Raw genomic sequence first — 21,630 nt, forward strand, 5'->3', positions numbered from 1 at the left:
CAGGCAGTCAGTCAGTCAGTCAGTCAGTCAGGCAGTCAGTCAGTCTGTCTGTATGTTGTTGTATCTGATGTCACACACACGGATGTTTTGAAGCCTGGAGGTTTGTTTTTCTTCTTTCTTAAGTTTCTGGAAGCTGAAAATTAACATTTAGATTCTTTCTCTGTGTTTGTGCCAAAGAAACATCCTGACGATGAAGAGCCAATATCTACAGCCAGCAGACAGTTAGCTTAGCTTAGCACAAAACACTGGCTCTGTCTAACAAGCCTACCAGCACCTCTAAAGCTCATCAACTAAATATTATATCTTTATTCATCAGGGACATTAATTACACCTTAATTAACATCAATTAACATCAATATGAAGCCAAAAGGCTCATTTCCGTCATCCGGCACATAACTCATTTCTACACTTTGAAACTCTAAAATGAGTATTCCTTAAAAACTGTAGTGGACCCCTGAAGTTTGTCATGTATGTGAATTTTTTTTTTTCTACATTTATAAAAGTGCAGCAGAAAACAAAGCTCCCCGCCTCCCTCCGTCCGCTCAGGATGAATCCAAACTGAGCAAAACAAGAAGAAAACTCTCTCACATCAGTTCAACTCACCAACATCCAAGAAACACACACAAAGTTAAAGATGGGAAGAAAACTCCGTTGAACCGTAGAACTTTTCACTTGAACTCGTCAGAGCGAGGAGCGAGTCGCCCGTGGTGGAGGTCAGAGGTCACCTGAACGCTCCAGTGAACTGAGAGTGGACAGAAATGCCCCTAAAGGTGCAGCGACCTGCGGGTGAAACCTCGGCCTCAGCTGACCTGGACGTCAGAGCAGACTCGATGACTCTGCACCAACGACTACGAAACAAGAAAAGGTCGTCAGCAAAAACAACAAGGCAGAGAAAAAAAGCCAGAATGAGTCAGCGAGGCAGAAAAGACACTGACGACGAGTGTTTCTAAAGGTCACGACGTGTTTTAACAGTTAAAAGAAATACACAAAATGACTTCAGAAACTTTTAATCAACAATAGAAACACCAGAGCAGCAGTCAGCGGCAGCTGAAGAACTGAAAGGAGATCATAAGTGGCACAAAACCGGATCATAAATCTGTCACTTATGAAGCTGTAAGAACAGCTCAGGTCCTCGTGTTCGACCCCGGACAGAACGCCCCTGAAGCCTCATTATAAAGCTTCCGTTGGTCTGCTGCTGTCAGTCCGGTACTTTGGTCCAGTGTGAAATATCTCAACAACTATTGGACAGATTGACATGAAATTTGGTTCAGACTTTCCCGTCCGTAAGAGGATCAGGTCATGCTTCAGTTCACGACGGGATTCCTCTGAAGCTAATGGCAACAGACTTTCAGTTTTCATATGTCCGACTCCTCAGAAAGTGCCGATTCCCTCGTGCTGACCGGCTGCCATCTTTAAAACTCTGAAGAGAAAGAAATCTGTTTCCATGAGTGTTAGTGAGGTGAGACACTGACGAATACAAAAACTAATCAGAGACAGATTCATCATTTAGTGGTCAAACTGGATCCTGATATTTACATTTATTTATGTTTAAAACAGGCAAAAGGAACCCGTCATTTACACATCAGGAGTTTGTCATTCACAAATGACTTTATAAGGAACAGTAAGAAGTCGTGGTGAGATACAAAGTTGGCACATTTCTAGTTTAAACTCACCAACTGGCAGTAAAATTGTGCTTCTTGAATCTTTTTATCTGACAGTCTGCACGTTAACCTCATAGTTACTTTACATTCAGACATGCAGCTCAGTGCATTGTGACAAAACGTGTAAAAATCCTCGTGTTGATAAGAAATTGTCTGATAAAAAAGAACGTCAGGACCGTCCTGGTTAGAGTTCAAAGTTCATCTGTTGAAAACCGCATCCCACCAGGAGCCTGTATGACAGAGTCTAACTTGGTCCGGCTCTCTTTGGGTTTCCCGCCTTCACTGAGCTCAACAGATCCTGAGATAAGCGGCGTCATCACGCTGGTTTCTGATTCAGCCGCGAGCTCGAACAAACACTCACTAAGACGTGAGATCAAACTGTGATGCCTGCAGGGACGTCGCGGCGGCAGCAAAAAGTGACACTGAGCGAGATGAATCAGAAGCACACGACTCGAACAAACCGAGAAGCTGTAGGAATAATATCCAAATAAATAAAGTAAGTCTATAAATAAGTGAGGGAATTATTATATTATAGGCCTGTAAGTATGGTTGGCTTTTTCAACATGTTAGGAAGTTTTAAATTAGTCTGGAGACAATTTGGTGCTTGTAACCAACTATACATAGTTATAACATCTATAAAAGACACTATGGCAAAATAAGTAGCTATCATTTCTATTAATTAGGCTGTTTGTGAGGTGAACTACAATCTTTCTGCTTATCTCTAATAAAATGATCACAGGCAATACAGTAATTCTATTGATGTATTAAAAACATTTCTATTGGTCCTCATCACTTTTTTTGTAAACTCACTACTTTTGTCCCTGTCGGGTTCCTGTAGGAATGATTTCTCCGTTTTTTCCAGTGATCTGATTGGTCAGCGGCCGGGAAGTTAACCTGCCCTGGAGTATGTTAGCCGTGCAGGACAGGTTACCGCGGTGATTTACTCCTGTTACCATGGTGATCAACCCCGTTTTAAAAGTGAACCAGCTCCGTGACGCTAAGCTCAAAGACGGCTGGATGACACACAAACTCTGCTTCGTGATACAGGCCCCAGGTCAGAGACAAAAAGACCTCTTCAGGATTCCCTTTCATCACAAACTGAAGTCTGACGTCAGAGTAAAAAGGACGTGACAGAACGCTCGTGCTTCGTACTTTAGCTCCTTTTCATTTCAGCAGGATCGTCGTTGGAAATTTGACAAGATTAGAAGATTAAATGAAGCAGAGGAACACCGAGTTTCAGTTGTTTCTCTTTGTCTCCTCCTGACAGCTACGACCTCCCCGAGTGAGGCGGAGACCAGATTTCGTCCTGAGAGTCCGAGTCCTCCAGTCCGAACCCTTTCCCGGCGCCCGCTCCGGCACGTGAAGCGACGGCTCCGTTGATGTCGTTCAGCGGGACGTAGGAGTAGTCTCGACGCTCGGGGAAGTGAGCCGCCACCGAGCCGCGACACGCCCGCGCGAGGTGAAGCAGCAGGCTGGCTGACAGCAGAGAGGCCAGGGCGAAGGTGATCATCAGCCAGGAGCGTCTGAGGAGAGACGGCCGAGGTTAGACTGACTCCACACTAACACACCGAGGACACCACATAAAGCAGTTTGATGTGTGTCAGGACTGAAACTCCGGTAAATGAACCTGTAATGACTGAGCCAACTTGGTGCTGCAGTTAGATATTATTATTATCTAATAATCGGCCAATTCTTTTGTAAAGTGAAATACACTCATCATATTTTCCCATTGACTTATAATACTACAATTATTACCGTTTGATGCTTTCTATTGTTATATTGACATGTTTGAGAAGCTGGAACCTTTAAAGTTTTGCCTGAAAAATAACTGAAATGACTTAAATTATCAAAATAGTTGGCAGTTAATTTTCTGTTGGTTGAATAATCTTTATATTTGCACTCTTTCCTACTTCATCATCACTGCAACTGCTGCACAACAATTCCCATTTAGACTCACAGAAGCTCCTCAGTGTCAGTTTTAGTGATTATCTCTCGGTCACAGAAATACTCCCCCAGTCTGAAGTCACTGTCATGAACAGCTGATGGCCAAGAAACCAGGAGGAATCGATCTGACCAACTGGCTGCTCTTCTACTCTTATCAGATAACCTGTTGCATAAGTGCATGTAAACACACTGAGTGACAAATACTTCAGGTCTACTGTTGCCAGAGAGGTTTTCAGCTCTGAAGTGCAAAATTCACGTTTAATTTAAACAGCGTAGCTAGTTTTCTTTAGTCTGTGAGGTGAAACAAAAGAGAAGAGGGAGACAATATTGCTAATATTTACAATTCAGGAAATACAGATACAACCTGTAGCACATTCTTTAAAATCAAGTCAAGTAAAGCGACTAAGCACGTCTTATGAAACCTCAATGAGCTGAAAACACGTATTAAACCAAAACCAATGCTTGAAGAACACACAGAAAAACAAACTCCTGTTGTGAGACTCTTCCAGCGGACGTCTGAACTGCGACAGTGAAACTGCAGCTGCTGTCGTGCAACCAGAACGACATCCAGGAAACAACGTTCCCTAAAGTGAGTAACTGTTGTCTCACCAGTAAGACTGGCTTCACTTCAAATGTTTGCCTCATTTGGTCGAATAAGGGTTAAAAAAAACAAACCACACACCCCGTCCTCTCCTCCATCTGTGACCGGAGCGTCTGTTCACAATGCGCTCTCCAGAAACCATGGCAACAACTCACAATTCCTCACTTGCATGTGAAAGGTAAGGAGGCTAATGAATGCGTCCCGTCCTCAGAGCGTCGCCTTGTTTACATGTGAAGGAGAGTCTGAGACAAGAAGCCAAAGCAGCGCTGCGGTTTGTGACGTATTTAAAATGGGCCTCAAAGCGTTTGACGTACTGTTAAATGTATTTTCAGGATGAATCGGTGCGTTCAACGTTCAAGCCACACTGACAGAAAACAGACGCTCGTAACAGCGTGTGAGGAAGAGGAGATAAACTGACCGGGTTCAACATTTGGCTGCCAGATGGGACGATTTCACACCTCAGCTCACAACACACTTTTTCTGTCTTTGTTTCTGCCAACTGTCGATTAGCGCACATGAAGAAAAGAAATGTTTCCCTCATCTCGCTCTATAGCACGCCAGCAGGAATACGACCAGAGCTAAAACACCTCAACATGAGAAAAGGTTATTGGACAGACATTAAAGAGGGACAGCCGAGGTGAACAGGTCAGAGGTGGTGCCGGTGGTGGGGGTCACGTGTCTCCACCTTTGACACTTACTCTGTTAGATGAGGCCGCTCTCTGTGAGCTTCTTCATCTCGTCTCCAAGATGTAAACATCTGTTTGGCTAGACAATGTCCAGCTGTGGAGAGAAGAAGAAGGGGAGGAAGAGGAGCAAGGTAAATAACAGAAGACAGGAACCACGGCCGATTGTTATTAAGAGTTAAATCTTAGTTGGACAGATGTTATTTCTTGTGATTTAAATGTTTTATTGCATTTTCATTTGATTCACTTTTTTTGTGTCATACATCTTTGAAACAGTAGAGACAGAGAGGAAAACATCTAATCTTTATATACAGCACACATGAAACTGCAGTCTGTAAGAGACAAAAATAAGATAAAATAACGTACCTTTCTGCTTACAGCCTCTCTAAGATAAATCCATATTTAATGTAATTCATCTGGGGTAAAATAATACCTATGCAAGAATTTATATATGATGCACTTTACACATCATACGTCTATGTGTCTCAGTCAAAAATCAAAACAACTTCCGCCCAATTTAAGTGACACCGCTACTTATTGGAGGGAAAGTAATATTTAGTAATTAGAGGATATGAAATACTACACTGAGGAAACAGAAGAAGTACATCGACCGTACAAAAGGTGAGAGGATCAATGCCACTCTCATATCTGTGCCTTGAGTATGGAGCGGTAGCCTAGCTTAGCTGCTAACCAGTGAGCTTTTGAAGTTAAAATGTTGAGCTACTCCTTTAAACATCCCGACACCATTAAGACGGAGGAGGAGGTTCTGTTTACTAAAATCTGAAAGCTGCAGATCCCAGAAGTGAAACACGTAACCAGAAAAGTTCATATAAGATTTGTTTTGTTAGGTGCTTTGTTCTGCGCCTCTGTGTCTTTGTGTAACAGAACAGAAAGGGATGAACAGTGGAAGAGTTATAGGATGAAGTTATATAGAGCTTCTGGGAGCTGATGTGCAGACGAGTAACATTTCCAGTCCTCCCAGTTCAGTCGATACAGTTCAGCTCTGTTTGGACAGACGGCAACAAAGACTGAACTGTTGTCACTTGTGCTCTATGCAAATAGTCAAACATTTGCTAAACATGAGCGTGCACGCACACACACACACACACACACACACACACACACACACACACACACACACACACACACAGGTTAGTTACAATGAAAATGGACAACAGTTAGTGTCAAACTGTGTGCCGACATCGTTCAGCTGAAGTCATTTCTGTGGAAACACTTCAAACATGACATTTAGGGCGGCATCACCTGAACGAGACTAAACCAGACTGGAAGGAGAGTCCTCCTCCCCACAGCGTTCAGGCTGCCCCCCACTGCAGATTCAGACCAAAGTAATAACTGATGCTACAGGAGTGTTTGTAGATATGAGACCGCACTCTGTTGTAGACAATACAGAATTTGAGTTTCTGCCTTCAGTGTGCAGGTTAGTCAGTCCGTCACCAGCTACAGTTCAGGAATCATCAACAGGTCAGAGTGTTGGATGGACCAGTACTGACATTTGTGTTTTTTTACTGACAATATGCCAGAATTTAAGTGCATTAACAGTAAACATTATGGCCACGGTAAAAATACATTTCAAAAATGTTCCCTGCTGTACTGAACACGTACTGAACCGTGTCCCCAAAACTGAGGTGCAGACTGAACCGCACACTTTGTGTTCCGTCACGCGTCTAGTTGGATGCCCAAAAACCAAACTGAACACACACAGAGTGCAAAGTGATGTATCGATACGTTAGTTAGCCAACATAACAGCAAACTAACGTTAGGTCTCTGCGTGTTTCATAAACCTTTGTTTGACTAGTTTACTACTGAGCTGCCCGACACCACAAGAAAACTCTCAACCTGTGAGAAACGCTGCAATCTGACTGTTTTTTCTCTCCGTCACTACATTACTAAGTGGTGGAGATTCATTCAGTGAGTATCTCTGTGTGTGCGTATCACCACCAGCCTCAGAGAGTAAAGAAATCAAGAAGTAAACGATTGGAGGTTGATCGAAAAACCTGCAGCAGATGACAAAATGTTAAAACTGCCAAGGATCCAATCCAATAACACATCAGTGCACACACACACACACACACACACACACACACACACACACACACACACACACACACACACACACACTATGTAAGAGTGAGGATGAGGAAGAGGAAGAAGTTGAGATGCTGCAGGTAGCTAATCGTGTCACAAACAGTTCTTTCATTCATCTGACAAACTCTGCAGCTGACCGTTACAGTGATCAGCTGGATGAATAAATGATGAACCACCATGTGACCCTGTATGTGTGTGTGTGTGTGTGTGTGTGTGTGTGTGTGTACCTCTGTGTAAGGTGTGGTTGGTCTCTCCTCGCAGTGTGGCGTTACAGCTTCCTGTCAGCGGGTCACATGGACACAGGTCGTCACAGCGACACTCCTGAGCACAGGACGGGCCGAAGAAACCCAGAGGACACACTGACGCAGAGAGACGACATTTTTTATTGTGGAATAAAAACTAAAAAAGAGATTTCAATGACTTCCACTTGTTTGAATGGCGTACAGTAACCGGTCATGTTATAGTGCCATGTAGTTCTACCTTGTTCGCAGGTGTTGCCGTGGAAACCAGAGGGGCAGGTGCAGCGTCCGTGGACGGGGTCGCAGGTACCGCCGTTGGCGCAGGCGCAGGTTTGATTGCAGCCGTCACCATAGAAACCAGGGAGGCACTCTTTGAACAAGAGAAAAAAAATCAGTGGCTCAACAAAGTCAGCAGGTTTCATCCTCTGGGGACTGCGACTGTCTGTCCATTAAAGCATTGTTGAGATATTTCAGTTTGGACCACAGTGGGAGACCGACCGGCTAACCCGCCATCCCTTAGCTAAGCTGCTAGCATGGCTACAGATTGTTTTAATGTTATGAGAAAACATGAAGGCCAAAGCATAGATTCCTGTTGGCATATGATGCTAAGAATTTAGAAAACTCCTGTAAAAACACTGCTACATGTGTTACAACAAACACGGACTTCTTGCAGTGAGGACGAATCTTCAAGCAAAAGCCAACAAAACAAAGGAACTAAAACAGTAAAACTCGTGTATTTGATGCCTCATAAAGTCATAAACAGCTGTCATAAACAGCTGTAAAGAGTTACATCACTTAAAGAAAGATGCCATTTTATTGGGCCTTTAAAACTATAAGAATTGACCTCCAGATGACTCACTAAATGTTCATTTCTCTAATGTCAGCTACAACCAACATGTATGTTTTTCTGTACATCCAAAATAACACTTTTCTGTCAACTTATATCCCCAATCCCATATATATGGTACTTTCCTCTGACTCCCTCTCTACAGGACCCTAAACATGTTTCACTCTTCTCTCTGTTAGTCAGATGTTACAGTTTCTGACTGTCAGAGAGGAAAACACACCAGGTTTGTGGGTTGTATCCGTCTGTACATGAAGTGAACCTGGGCAGGACAAGCTGCGTGTAAACAAGATGTTTTTGTCTTTGACCCATGAGCAGGTTCTCAGTATGTGACCTTTGACCTCTAAGAAGTATGATTAGAACTGCCGAACACATTCTGTGAAAGAAGACTTCTCCAACAAATGACAGACTCCTGAGAGCTGCCACCTAAAAACATCAGACAGAAGACAAACTGTGTTTAAGTGTGTGTATGCTCTTGTTCTTCTATCTCTGTGAGGACCAATTTCAGGAAATTTTGGAAGGTGAGTACAGGGTCAACTGTCAGTTAGCAAGCTCGTTAGCTCAGCCGCTAATGGGACAATAAGGCCACACAGTTTCTTCTTTCAACAAGTGTGTGTGTGTGTGTGTGTGTGTGTGTGTGTGTGTGTGTGTGTGTGTGTGTGTGTGTTACCTTGGCTGCAGTTCTTTCCTCTCCATCCAGCATCACAGACGCAACCATCTGACGGACGGACATGAAACAGAGCAGATACACAACGAGGCAACAACAAGTACTCAGTACTCAATACACAGTGTAGAAATACTCTGTTACATGTTCTGCATTCAAAAAATAAGAAAAATACAAGAAGTATTAGCCTCAAAATATACTTTAAGTACCAAAGGAAAAGTATTTCAGAATAATATATATTATATTATTCGAATATTGATGCATTCATGTGTTCATCACTTTAATGTTCTAGCAGGTAAAGATGAAGCTGAACTACTTTATATACTGCTGGGTAGCTTCATCCATAATAATACATCACAATGTATTAGTTGATTTATATATTCAATAATTAATCTGCAAAGTATCTAAAGTTATTAAATAAATATAGGGGAGTAGAAGTATAAAGTATCAGGAAACCTTGAACTTAAGGACAATACTTCAGTAAATGTCAGTGTCAACAACTACACTTCAGTGCAACTTCCTTTTCAATTTTACTGGTTTATTTTTGGGAGATTTTATTAATCTTCCTTTAGTATAATTGTGTCTGTTCTTGTAACACAACCTGTGCTCCATCTTTGACTTGTTGAAACTGTTTTACAGACGTGTTGATTCAGCTTCATGGTCATTATGGAGGCTGTACTTTGTGGTGCTGTTTTATACTGAGAGGTGTTTCTTATATTTTGTCCACCCCATTGACATCAATGAGGTAGACTAAATATTAGAAACACCTGTAAGTATCATGGAATACTTCCAGAGACCATCCTGTTTAAATAAAGTGCTAAAAAAATACATAAAACACAAAATAATCCTGTTTCTCGTGCGGCCACTTGCTGGCTGGTTCTCCACCATCTGCTGCAGCTGAGCTCCACCTTCACACTTACTGGCGGTGCAGACTCCATGAGGGCCGCAGGCTGGCGGCTGACACACCAGAGAGTCACAGGCGGCCCCCCGCCAGCCCTCCTGACACCGACAGCGTCCGTCCACGCAGTCCCCGTGTCCGCTGCAGTTCGCCGGCTGGCAGCGCCGCTGGTGAACACACAGGATGGTGGAGATGGGCCGAGCACAGCGCCACCTGTTGTCTGGTTTACTGGGTGGAGAGCATGAAAAGACAACAAGTAACAGGTGACATGGTGAGCGGGTTTAACAGACGATAGATCCAGGTCACATCAGTTAGACACAATGACTACAGAGGGCCTTGTATGCTAAGTGAAATAAAGACTTCATGTATGAAGGATTCATTGGCTCACCAGTGATCAGAGGGGTAGCTGGCCAATGAGCCATTAATCACGTAGGTGGAAGACCCGCCTCCATCCAGATTAATGGCATTGATGACTCCGTACCTCTTCAGAAACGTAGCCACCTCCCAAAGACTCATACTGAACAGAGACACAAAACAACAAGAAATGAAGTACAGACTGAAATGGAAAAGCTGGAGAGTAACATGTTCATTTAGCCATGCTAGCAGCGTAGTGTCCCCAGAGGACGAAAGCTATTGACTACATCTGTCCAACACTCCTACTGATGACCACATTACAGTCAGCCTCAGCTGAACTTTGACTTAATTGCTAGCTTGCTAATTCCTTGGTTTCTGGAATTGCCAGTTTCTGACTTATAAATACAACCACATCATCATCAAGTCATAATTGGAACTGCGAAGCTGATTTTTCAGAGAGCTTTGATAAAAGCAACTTAATTATATGGAAGTGCCTGAGAAGGTCAACAAAATGATGCCTGACATCAAACGCCATCTTTCAAGGTAATTAAATGCACCTTTTATAGATATACCTCATATAACCATATGACATGACCATATCTTGACTGGGTTTTTCCCATTTGCTCACTTCAAAAGCAGCATAAATGTTAGCATGTTAAGCTACTAACATTAGCATGCTAATAACCTAACACGATAGACATTATATGCTAAAGGTTTGGTGTACAAGAATGACATTTTTTTTATCCATCAAACACTTTGGTTTTCTGGTGTGTACACATGGACGTCCACTGAACTAAATCTTTTATATCATACAGTATTCTGTGTACTGAGTACTGAATGGAAATACAATACTGAACGCCAGCATTTATCCATGCACAGGACAAAGTCCAGATTATTCATGAGAGACAGAGGGTCAGTCTGTAAGCGGGAGGTCGCCGTTTGGTCTGAGCTGACTTTTACGCGGTTTATTGAGCGGCTGGTGGCCTGATATTGAGCGGAGAGCACAGAGGGCAGAGGACATGTTCAGACATGTCATGCTTTTCAAAGCCAGATCATTAACACCAACACATTAATCTCCAGGGTCGCTGCAGGTCTGCAGGGTCGCTGCACTGACGGTGGAGGGAGAGTCCGATCAATACAATCGATCGGTGGAGAGATCTTAGTGGGTTGAGGTGACGTGAGCCTGTTAGTGTATTAGTTCATCTCACAAAGGTACCCTTTCAGAGGTTAAAATGCCTTTCACTGCACCGCCATTCATCACTTTTACCATCACGGTTGCTTTTATTCTCCATCTTCTCTGGCACCTCCCTCCATCTTTTGCTTTTCCCCTTTTACCTCCAACGTCTCAGCGTTTACTGCTCTGTCTGAAGCTGCCTATCCCCACGTCTCCCTCTTGTTATCTAGTAAAGATTTTTACAACACGTTTACTGCGCCTCGTCGCTTCTTAAGTTTGATGGATCAGTTTCTGCATCATCACCAGGTCAAGGATTCCTCATAGTTACATCAAATCCTGGATTTTTATCAACCATTTGGGTCAAAGTGATTAACAATGTGAGGTAGATTTTATGTATTAGTATTGTCACACCTCTACTTTTACTGTTAAATGAAGAAAAATACATTTGTCCTACCCAGCCTGGTCATGAATGTGACACACTGAATGTAAAATATTCACCAGGCCAAGAGGCAACTTACGAGCCAGCAAGCAAGCAAGCAAGCAAGCACCAGTAATCTCAGGCTGAATCTCCCCCCAAATAAACAAACAAAACAAACAAACCAAAAGAAAGTTGCTTCTTGTAGCCGTAGTACTCCTCACCATCCCCAATATGCCGTGTACACGTCTCCATGCCATAACCATTGACTAACAGATCAACTGTCACATCCATCTTCATCTGCAGTATCGTATGTAAATGCACATGTTTGTAGGAAAATGTTCCGTTTGTCAGCGGTAATCAAATGCCGACTGTTCAAAACTATCAGGAAGCAAACGTACAGGTGGAATAAGATTAACTCGTGAGTTCAGATGAATGCCCTTCAGCCCTTTGAACCTTAATACCTTTACAGTACCTTCCGTAATGCGTCTGTAGAATTTAGTTTTAAAAACAGTATTGATTTTTTATTCTTTGATCAGATACTTAATCAGAAAATGTATTTTATTTAGGAGAAGTAACGCAGGTAACCTGGTTATTGTAAATCTCTGTATTCATGTAGCAGGTCAGCAATCAGATTTATCTCATATCTGTGACATATTCTGGAAGGAAGGCTCGCTTTATTTAACTGTTAGTGATAGAAGAGTGGCAGCGCAGTGAGACGGGGACATGCAGACAGACAGTTTTCATCACAGCACGAATTTGTCTTTGACTTTAAATTATCTTAAATAATTCCAATCAATCTACTGTCTTCAACATTTATTGGAGCTGTGCACTTCTATACATAGTGAGGGCAGGGGATCAACACTATTAAAACTGTCTGAGCTTTTGATACAAGGACTGGCAGTTTATTTTTGTCTAAAACAGTGACGTTAGACAGGACATGTTGAGTACAACGGCTAAAGAAGGTTGCAAAACCTCTATTTAACCTGATCATGTCAAACTAAACAGCTGCAATAAATGATCTTTTCACAGTGAACGGATAAAGGAAATCCAAAGCGCACTGAGCTCGTTTTCTCTCTCCCTCTATGTTTGGCTCAGTGGCGGCTCAGGCATGCAAAATCAAACCCTGCATATTTAATTCCTACTTGGGGCACTTTGTATTGACTCAAAGGCCTGTGAGTCACTTTGTGTTAATGGAATAAATTATCATATGTTTTCTCTCATCCACATCTGTGTCTGCTCTCTCTTTCCTCCCCACAGAGACACCAACGCTTTCATCCACTTACTGGGTGGTAAATAAAGAATAGTACTTCCTGTTTGTTCATGTAGCTGAGTCGATGTTTAGAAGATGTTGCTCTGGATAAAAGCATCTGGTGAAACATCCTTCAGCTCCCTACGTTTCTTACCCCCTCCCTCCGGTCTGCCCGTCGATCTGGAACAGGATCAGTTTGCCCTCTGCATCGTGGCCCACCGCCGTCCTGGCCGACACCACGTCCACAAAAGTGCGGAAGTGTCCTGCGAAAGAACAAGAAAAAGGTTTGTGTGTAAAAAAATAAATAAATATGAGGAAGTCTTAGAGTATGAAGTAGATGGAAAAGAACCATTCAGCTCAGTTTTGGATAATAATTTTTAATTACGTGCTGTCCACCCTGATCTTCACCGCCACTCTGCAGGTTGCACAGTTGTTAATTAGTTCATTAGTTGGTTGCTCCAGATAAGCAACACCATGCCAGAACTAACCCTGAGCCTAAACCACGGACATGAGTTCATACAAAGCTGAGGACAAGCTTCAACATTATGTAAATAATGACAGATCCGTTCTCATTATTGATACTGCACTGTGTGTAACAATAAAGGCGTGTGCGGTTCGGAAACCTGACGTGAACTCTGGTTGGTGCACATAGTTTCACTCTTGTCACTGCTAATCAAACATGGCAGGGTTGTGTTTTCGAGTCACGTCAGGTCACAGGCGAGTTTCTGTGTTATGCAAACATGACACAGCAGCGCTCTGAGGTACAGTTACACTTAATTACTGCTGAACTGAAGCTGATCCAGTTGCTACCTCCCAGCCTGGGCTGAGGCCAGGTGAACCCATCCTGGACGAGGGGAGGCGATTCTAGAAAGACGGACCGGTGAGTTATTGTAACTCGGTCTGTTGAACTGAGGTTCAGGGAAAACGTTGATTATATCTGGAAAGCTGCTGTTCCAGAAACCAGGTTTATTGACAATCAGTGTCTGTCACCATGGCAACCTATGCCCTGAAATTCACCTGTTAATACAATAGGTTAACTTTATCTTGGAGTGGAAAGGATGCATTTATAGGGTTGGGAGAAAAACCGACACAGCATTGTGATATTTTGCGTGGAAATATTATATCGATCCTCATAAACGATTCATTTGCAAATACAAAGTGGCTGAAAGGGGCCGCATTACTTCTTGTACAAGTTGCATTGTTGTGACAGTACAGTAGTCCACACACGTTGGCATTCAGTTAAGTCAGACTATGTAGAGTTTGTCAGGTGCACGCAACGTTTATGACAGTGTTGGTCACTCTGTCTGCTTGACAATCCCAGTTTACTCCAATAAAAATGACTGAAATGAGACAAACAGACTTTATCTTATTTGATAAAACTGATGTTGACAAAGTTTTCCTTTGGGGACATAATATGCAGTTGGAAAAAGTTAATAAATCGTAATATATGTTATCGCAATATGTTTAAAATCGTATGGTATGTTTAATATCATTGTATCTGTGGGTCCTCTGGTGATTCCCAAGGTGCTGGTCTGACCACTGGGAACAATGTGGGGTTCAGTGTCTTCGACATGTGGAGCAGACGACCTGCTTTACCTCCTGATCCACAGTCGATCATAACCCCCGAGGAACAGGAAGGTCTACTGAGTGCACAGCATGTACCTGTCTCCTGAGTCTCGTCGCACTCGGCCTTCAGGCTCTGGTTGATGTAAACCTCTCCGTTCCTCAGCAGCCACACCACACCGCTGACCAGCTGGACGAACGGGTTGGACTGGTCCAGAACATCTTCCTGTGACAGATACCTGGGTGAAAGGAAGGGGGACATGCTAAACTAAGATGGTGAACACGAATTAACGTACTCACTATAAACATATGGTATTTTGTTAAAACAATTGCTCCTTCAGTCAGGTCACACTGCAGCTTTGCGTCTCTTATTCTGACAACTTTAACCCAACTCCAGTTGTTCTGATGTGTTGGCAGCTGATGTGATGGCACAGCTGCAGTTACATAACTCTGACCGCTGTGACCTGCTGTTATTTTTACTCCTATATTGTAACCTCAGCTCAGGGTGAGGAATCACCTTACCTTATATTACCTAACCTTAAATGACAGCCCGATCCACCGGCCAAAAGAGCTTCTTCTGAAATACAACTACAGTGTCTGTCTGGTAAAAGAGTGAAACTAGCTGGCAAACTGGTATTGATGGTACTTTGTGTATTTTAATATGCTGTCCTGCACTGTGAGCTCAGCAAGTCAACAAGGTTTGTTTTAATGGCAATAAAGTCCACCAGCCGTTAATGAGCGTCCTGGTCTGACGTTTAGACCTCTGCACAACAACGAGGCTCAGTTTTTATCTCGACATCACTCACCTTAGATGACACTAAACCAGCTTGTTTTCCATAGGCCTTTTTCACAGCAGACATTTTGAATTTGATACCAGGAGCTAATAACATTAATGAGGTGATGTTAGCTGTGTTTTTACATACAGAGGTCATAAATACAAAAAGGCGAATGACAAAATAATTAGTGACTAAGTTCTGTACTTAACTACAAATATGAGGCACTTGTACTTTACTTGAGTATTTCCATCTTATGCTACTTTATATTTCTACTTCATATCTGGTCTGTGCCACATGTGAATGGCTCACTTTTACTAGGAGGTGTAAACACAGCTGTTGCATCACACCAGGACAAAAGTTGGTATTTTGCGGGTGAAGCAATATGTTCTACATCAAATTAGAGGCAGGTGTGTTATTAGCCTGACTGTCAACATGTTTCAAGGACCAAGCAGGTGTGTGTGTGTGTGTGTGTGTGTGTGTGTGTGTGGTATATTGATGTTTATTTTATTTGAGCTTGATTTACTCACCCACACAGACTGTTGCACCGTGGACTACTGACCTCTGGTATCAAACAAACAAGTCAAATTGACTTTTTCATGCTTCACAGATAAACTGTGTGAGCACATGTGTTTGTTTATGTGGTGACCTTAAAGTTACCTTACGGTATTATAAATATCCAGTTCTATCCTTGGGAAGGATTCAAGGAATTACTTATCAATCGAATTATCTATCAGCAGCCTATTTTGAAAGTTTCACTCGTTGTTTCTCATCAGTCAGTCATCTGTGGGTTGTTTTTGAGTAGTTCATTAAACTGAACCAGAGGTTATAAGTCACTGGTCCGTGTAAACAGGAAGTTACTAAACTGCAAATGTGGTTTTACTTCAGACAAACCTGAGAGGAGGCCGGCGGCGCAGCGAAGCGTGAGGAGAGATGATATTTCAGAAATGTGAGGTCAGGTGTTTATGCAAAATGTAGTTTCTGACTGCTGAAAGACACGTTCCAACACTGATGATAAAAACGGTGGCCCGTGCCCTATCAAAATAAAAGCTGTTGGTATGCTGACTGTTGTAATCTGGCAGCTTCGGTGGTTAGTGCTTTGAGAAAAACAGTATTTGGCTTCGTCAGCACAGAGTCCATGACCACTGTGAAAAACACTTTAAGTATTACTGATCTAATCAATTAAGGTTGTACACAAATGGTGCACATGTACACGTGGGGTCAGAGTGCCAATATGACACGTCAATATTCGGCCAGCTTTGGGACACAGTTCCCAGATGAAGAGTCTGGATTTTCTCTGGTAATAAAACCAACATGAGCAACGTGTTAACTGCAGCGACGGCACTTTAAATGTGCCGCTTTATTTTGGCTGTTGGATTTGGTGAGTGGGCCGATGCAGGTGTTTACAAGAGACTGAAAAGTGAGAGGGTGGTGAACAGGTGGTAGTGATCGACTAACGTGAAAAGAACCGCTACAGAGGACTGAAGTTTCCAAAACTCCCCTTTCTTTCAATTCAAGTTTTGTTTGTAGTTTTGTCAATGAACTGCTGACTGAGCACCATTAGTCTTTGTCAGGGTGAAACACGGGGCGAACTGGGCCGGTCGACTGCCACAAAGGAAGGAAACTAAGGACGGGGTCATGATAGCTTGGACTGCGGAGGTAAACCCATTCACTTCTACTGATCCAACGATAACAATTTGTTTATTTAACAAGGGATTCAACCAGCAGCTGCGTCACTTTCAGCCTACGGTCTCAACTCGGAGGATGTTCAACCTACAGCACGAGCAAGGAGTTACCTTACGTAACAACTGGTTCACGTTATTTGTCTTTGGTTTTAAGATTTTTATGCATTCATGAAAGTGTCCTAGAAGCCAGCCACATAACAGGTGTTTGATGAGAAATGGAAAATGTAGTAAACCTCAGTAAACCTGTTTCCGGGAGAAAATATTATGGTGACAGCCACAATTTCATGTTCCATTTTTTGCCCCAAACTGAGACTTAGTTTATAAATAGTTAAGGGGTCATTACGTGTTTTCTCACTTACCTCTAGTGGTATCAAGTCATGCAGATAGTTTTGGTTTTACTATTACAGGGAACATGGTTTTTATAATTAGGGTGAACTGGCTCTTTTATATTGGGGTCATGGTTGGAGTTGGATCCCAGCTGGATCTCTTACCCGAACACCAGGGTGCCGTCCCTCCTGATTCCAAACTGGGCATTCTGCACCCCGCCGCTGTCCCTCGCCATCTTGCCGTCGCTCACCACGTTGCCCAGACACTCCTCTGACTTTGTGTTGAAGAAGCCGGCGTTCTGGGCGTACAGACACCCGGCAGCCTCGGCCGTCTCCTCCACCGAGGCCGTCTTCTTCATCTCGCAGCCGCCTGGCCCACCCGGCTCCAACACCGACACCGTCCTCAGCGGGTCGTGGACCACGGTCATGTGACCTGGGAACAAAGACGCGATGAGATGAGATGAAATAGATTCTGCTGCTTCAAAACACAAAAAATCTGAATTAAAATGTAAAGCGACTCAACTATCACACAAGCATGTTGTTCATTGTCAAATGGTGTTTAATCAGTATCTAGTTAAAGACACAGTGTGGTAGTTTTACTTTAATAGTTTTACTACTTTCAACCCAGACTATTCACTTCTGTAGCTGAAAGATGATTCCCGTGTCTTGTGAACACTTTTTATATCAGTTTGCATAAATTGATCAGAGGGATCAATAACTCAGAGGTTCATCAATGATCAGATCCAGGTTCAACACAGACTATCAGTTTAAACTCCCAGCGCTTGTCAATAAAGTTATTTTGTGTTCCTGTAACTTCCATCACTGACCGTAAACCCATCTGGAAGTTCCCGGCACGTCCGATACGAACACCGTGGACTCGGCCACCGGCAGCCCGTCGTGGTTACTGGAGGGCCGGCTCTCATACGTGGTGTTGCCATGAATGATGGCCTGACAGTCTCTGACATGGCGGTGAGAGTGGGAGGGGCCGTGGCCGTGGACGTACGGCAGTAGGACGTCATCGTCCATAGAGACTCTATGAGGAGAGAGAATGAAGTAAAATGCAGCTCATAAAATTCTACGTTTGTAACTGTGCACCAGTCCCTCATTGTAGTGCTGAAAGAATGAATCAATTAGTCCATCAACAAGAAACATTTTGGTACAAGATAAACCATCTGAGTCAATTATTTGTTTCCAGCTTCTCAAATGTGAGGGTTTTCTGCTTTTCACTGTTTTACATCTCTGTAAGTGTAAATTGAATATCTGTTTGTTGCACAAAAGTTTTCGAAAAGTAAAAAAAAAACCCAAAATAATGAGCCTCTGATGCCCTCAACACACCGACCTGCGATATCTGCTGACTCGCTGTATGGAAGACAAACATTCCCACATTCTGAAAGAGCTGAAAGAATAACTTTACTCAAATCCTCTGGGGGATGCTGTCGGAGCAAAAATATGTTTTTAGTGTTGATAAATAAATCCTATGTTGGTTCAGTCTCCATGTGGACTCATTCTTTGGGGTAGATTTCGTCACACAGCCTCCGTTGGTCAAATCAGGTTTCATCACATGAAGGAATGTGTTTTCTAAAGAGCTGAGCTGTGGTTTCTCTCCGAGGGTAAAAACATGTTTCTCTACACGTCAATATCCCTCCTCACGTTCAACACCTGTTAGTCCTGGAGGTGGGCTCCCTTGTTTGTGACAAAATGCTACTTTAAAATGTCGAGACAACAATGATCTGGACGTTTATCCCGACCGACTTTGAAAATAATGACACTAAATGTGTTGCATTAAATGAGAAGCTTCTCTGCAAATAACTACCTACTGTTATTAATATTTTTCAAGGTCAAACTAAACATGGCTCTGAGACGTCAAAACTGGAAAAATACCCCCGATGCATTTGACAGGAATTGAAGATAACGAGTGATTTTTCCCACGTGAACTTGTTGTGCCCTGTAGTTCTGCAGCGAAAGGATGTTGCTCAATCAACGAAACATACTTCAAAACACATTTTAGAAAAACACCTGTGTGGTGATCTGGTTTAGGGCTTCGACTAAATTATTTTCTGTTTCTTGATTATTTCTTACAATAATCGTCTAAAATAGTGAAAAATGGCCATCACAAGACCCAAGAGCCAAAGTTGATGTCTTCAAATGTCTTAGTTTGTCTGACCAACAGTCAAAATCCCAAAGATATTCAGTTTATAAATATTATTATATATGATAAAACAGAAAAAGCAGCAAATCGGAAGTACAAAACGTTTGGCTCGACTATCAGAACTGTTGATGATTATTTCCTGTCGATCGACTAGTAGTGCTTGCACTAAAAGCACTAAATGCAGTCAATTTATCATTTACTGAACTGAAAATGGCAAACACACAAACAGTCAGGCTGAGGTCCTCACGGGGGGGGGAGGAGTCAACTGTTATGCAATGTCAAGGCCACATAGTGTGTGTAGCATGACATGACTGCCTCAGGGCCAAGGTCAGGCATGGGGTTATACATAACATCAGCTTCTTCTCACTTCATCTCCTTTATGTTTCTTTTAGTGTTGTTCATATTACAGTTATTTGTTGATTGTTTTTACTTTCACCATATTTTGGGTGTAAGTTTGTTCTCTATGCAAAGTAGGCTGTTGCATTTGTGAATTTCTTACACAAACCAAGCCACTCTTGAGAAATGCAGTTGCTCTCAATACTGTTCGTTTTGAGAGTACGTCTGTTCCGAGAAGTAGATATACGAGTTTCCTTTGCTGAGGATTTGTTTTCTGTACATGAGTTCTATGTTTCATTTACTTTATTTCATTCACAAACAGGAGAGATTTGTTAACTGTACAGTAGAAAACAAAGCATACAAACATATGGGAACACTGTGATACAGTCCTGTTTTTAGACTGTTCCTTAGTTTGTTGTTTAAACGCAAGCGAGTTGGACAAACTTCCCTGGCAGACTGTTTTAGCGTCAGCTGCATGCCTACGCTCCTGCTTTGTGCAATTTTAAAACTAGAACACTTTTTAAAATTTAGTTTTAATATTAATCGTCTTGTGATCAATGATAATTAGTAATGACAGCCTAAATAATAAACACACTCATTAAATATGTGGCATTTGATGTGTGAAATAGTGTCTCTACTACAAGGCTAAATATAAATGTTTTTATTTCATACAATGAATAATCATTTTATGATGTTCGTGGAGCGGTTTCTTTGTTTCAGGCTTTGTTGCAGTGACTGCAGATGTGTGATCAAACAGCGTCGCCCTGTGGCCAAAGTGTCCAACAGCAGCAACAGTTTCACAGAGACTGTCAGTTTCCCTGAAGAATGAAACCAAAACGTGATGAAAGGTCTCATCTTGTGACTGAAAGTTTGGTCTAAACAAATGTTACCTGCCTTTAAAATCATTACGACACAGAAAGAAAGAAATGCACTGAAAGTTATCAATGTGACAGATGTAATCAAACTAGCCACAACTGTTATTCAAGTCATATTTTTATGTTTGGTCAAACGAGGGGAATAAAGGCCTTATTGTGTTTGAGGTCGGTCAGTCAAATTTGTGAACTCTGAACTCAACAACTCTGATAAGAGTTTAAAAACTGGACGCTGTTGCTCAACAGCTGGCAAGTTAAGGTATGTTAGCATGAGTTTGTGTACTCAGTGTGTTGGCAGGAAAACACTGTGTCATTATAGGTGTAAATGTCACCAAAGAAACACCATTAGACAGCTAGCATAACTGTCACTTACAAGGAAAAGAAACAAGTTTGGACAGACTTCTCTAAATCTTTAGGCTCGGCTAACAGCTAGCAGGCTAACATTAGCGGCTAGCTAAAACAGGAACCAGCGGTCTTACCGGGTGTTTGTGGTCTCGGATAGCCGGACGCAGAGCCACAGCAGCAGCCACACAAACGGACATTTCACCGAGACTGCTGCCATAAGAGGAGGAAAACTAGCCTGCCAAACTCCCCTCTCCTCCTGCTGGTCCCCGCATCATCCAGCTAGCACGCAGCGTCAAAGTAAACAGAATATAGCACATCACTTCCGGTTCCTTTACAAAATAAATGCCGTATCGGCGGACAGTCTGAGCCAAATCAGATATTGTATGTATAAAAATGTTTTAATGCAAGCCCATTCCCAGGTAATGGGAAAAAGGTTAGCTATTATGAAAAAGCTTGAGTCAAAATTATGAGATACCTCGTTTTTGACTAATTTACTAACAATTACAAAAATACATTTTCTTTACTTAATACTGTCATTTTGAGTAACATTTTTTACTTAAAAAGTAACAAAGTCCGATAAATGTCGTCTTTTTTATTATTGCAATTTTGTATTCCTCCATGGGGGCCCTTTAACTCGCCATATGTATATTCTTACATTAGTGGTTAGTGGTTACAGTTGTAATGTTGGAGCCAGAAGTTCCCCACAAATCCTCACTGTTATCAAATCGGTGAAGATGTTTTCTTCT

The 21,630-nt window shown here is 42.4% G+C and overlaps 1 protein-coding gene across 2 annotated transcripts; it reads right to left on the bottom strand.

The window, feature by feature from the left end:
- Window positions 1–2,921: 2,921 nt before the first annotated feature.
- LOC139290367 (N-acetylglucosamine-1-phosphodiester alpha-N-acetylglucosaminidase-like) lies at window positions 2,922–21,148 on the bottom strand. Of its 2 annotated transcripts, XM_070912124.1 has the most exons (12): window positions 21,019–21,148; window positions 18,010–18,215; window positions 17,348–17,615; window positions 14,498–14,637; window positions 12,990–13,098; window positions 10,029–10,157; window positions 9,663–9,868; window positions 8,749–8,796; window positions 7,476–7,604; window positions 7,223–7,354; window positions 4,905–4,986; window positions 2,922–3,184 (listed from the first exon to the last, which is right to left on the bottom strand). In XM_070912124.1, exons 1-12 carry the CDS (start codon window positions 21,099–21,101, stop codon window positions 2,929–2,931), a joined length of 1,788 nt encoding a protein of 595 aa, XP_070768225.1. In that variant the 5' UTR covers window positions 21,102–21,148; the 3' UTR covers window positions 2,922–2,928. The 2 variants fall into 2 exon arrangements, with proteins under 2 accessions (XP_070768225.1, XP_070768226.1); XM_070912125.1 differs by lacking the exon at window positions 4,905–4,986 and having other exon boundaries at window positions 3,051–3,184.
- Window positions 21,149–21,630: the final 482 nt, after the last annotated feature.

Source organism: Enoplosus armatus, chromosome 9 (genome assembly GCF_043641665.1).
Source record: "Enoplosus armatus isolate fEnoArm2 chromosome 9, fEnoArm2.hap1, whole genome shotgun sequence".
NCBI lineage: Eukaryota > Metazoa > Chordata > Actinopteri > Centrarchiformes > Enoplosidae > Enoplosus > Enoplosus armatus.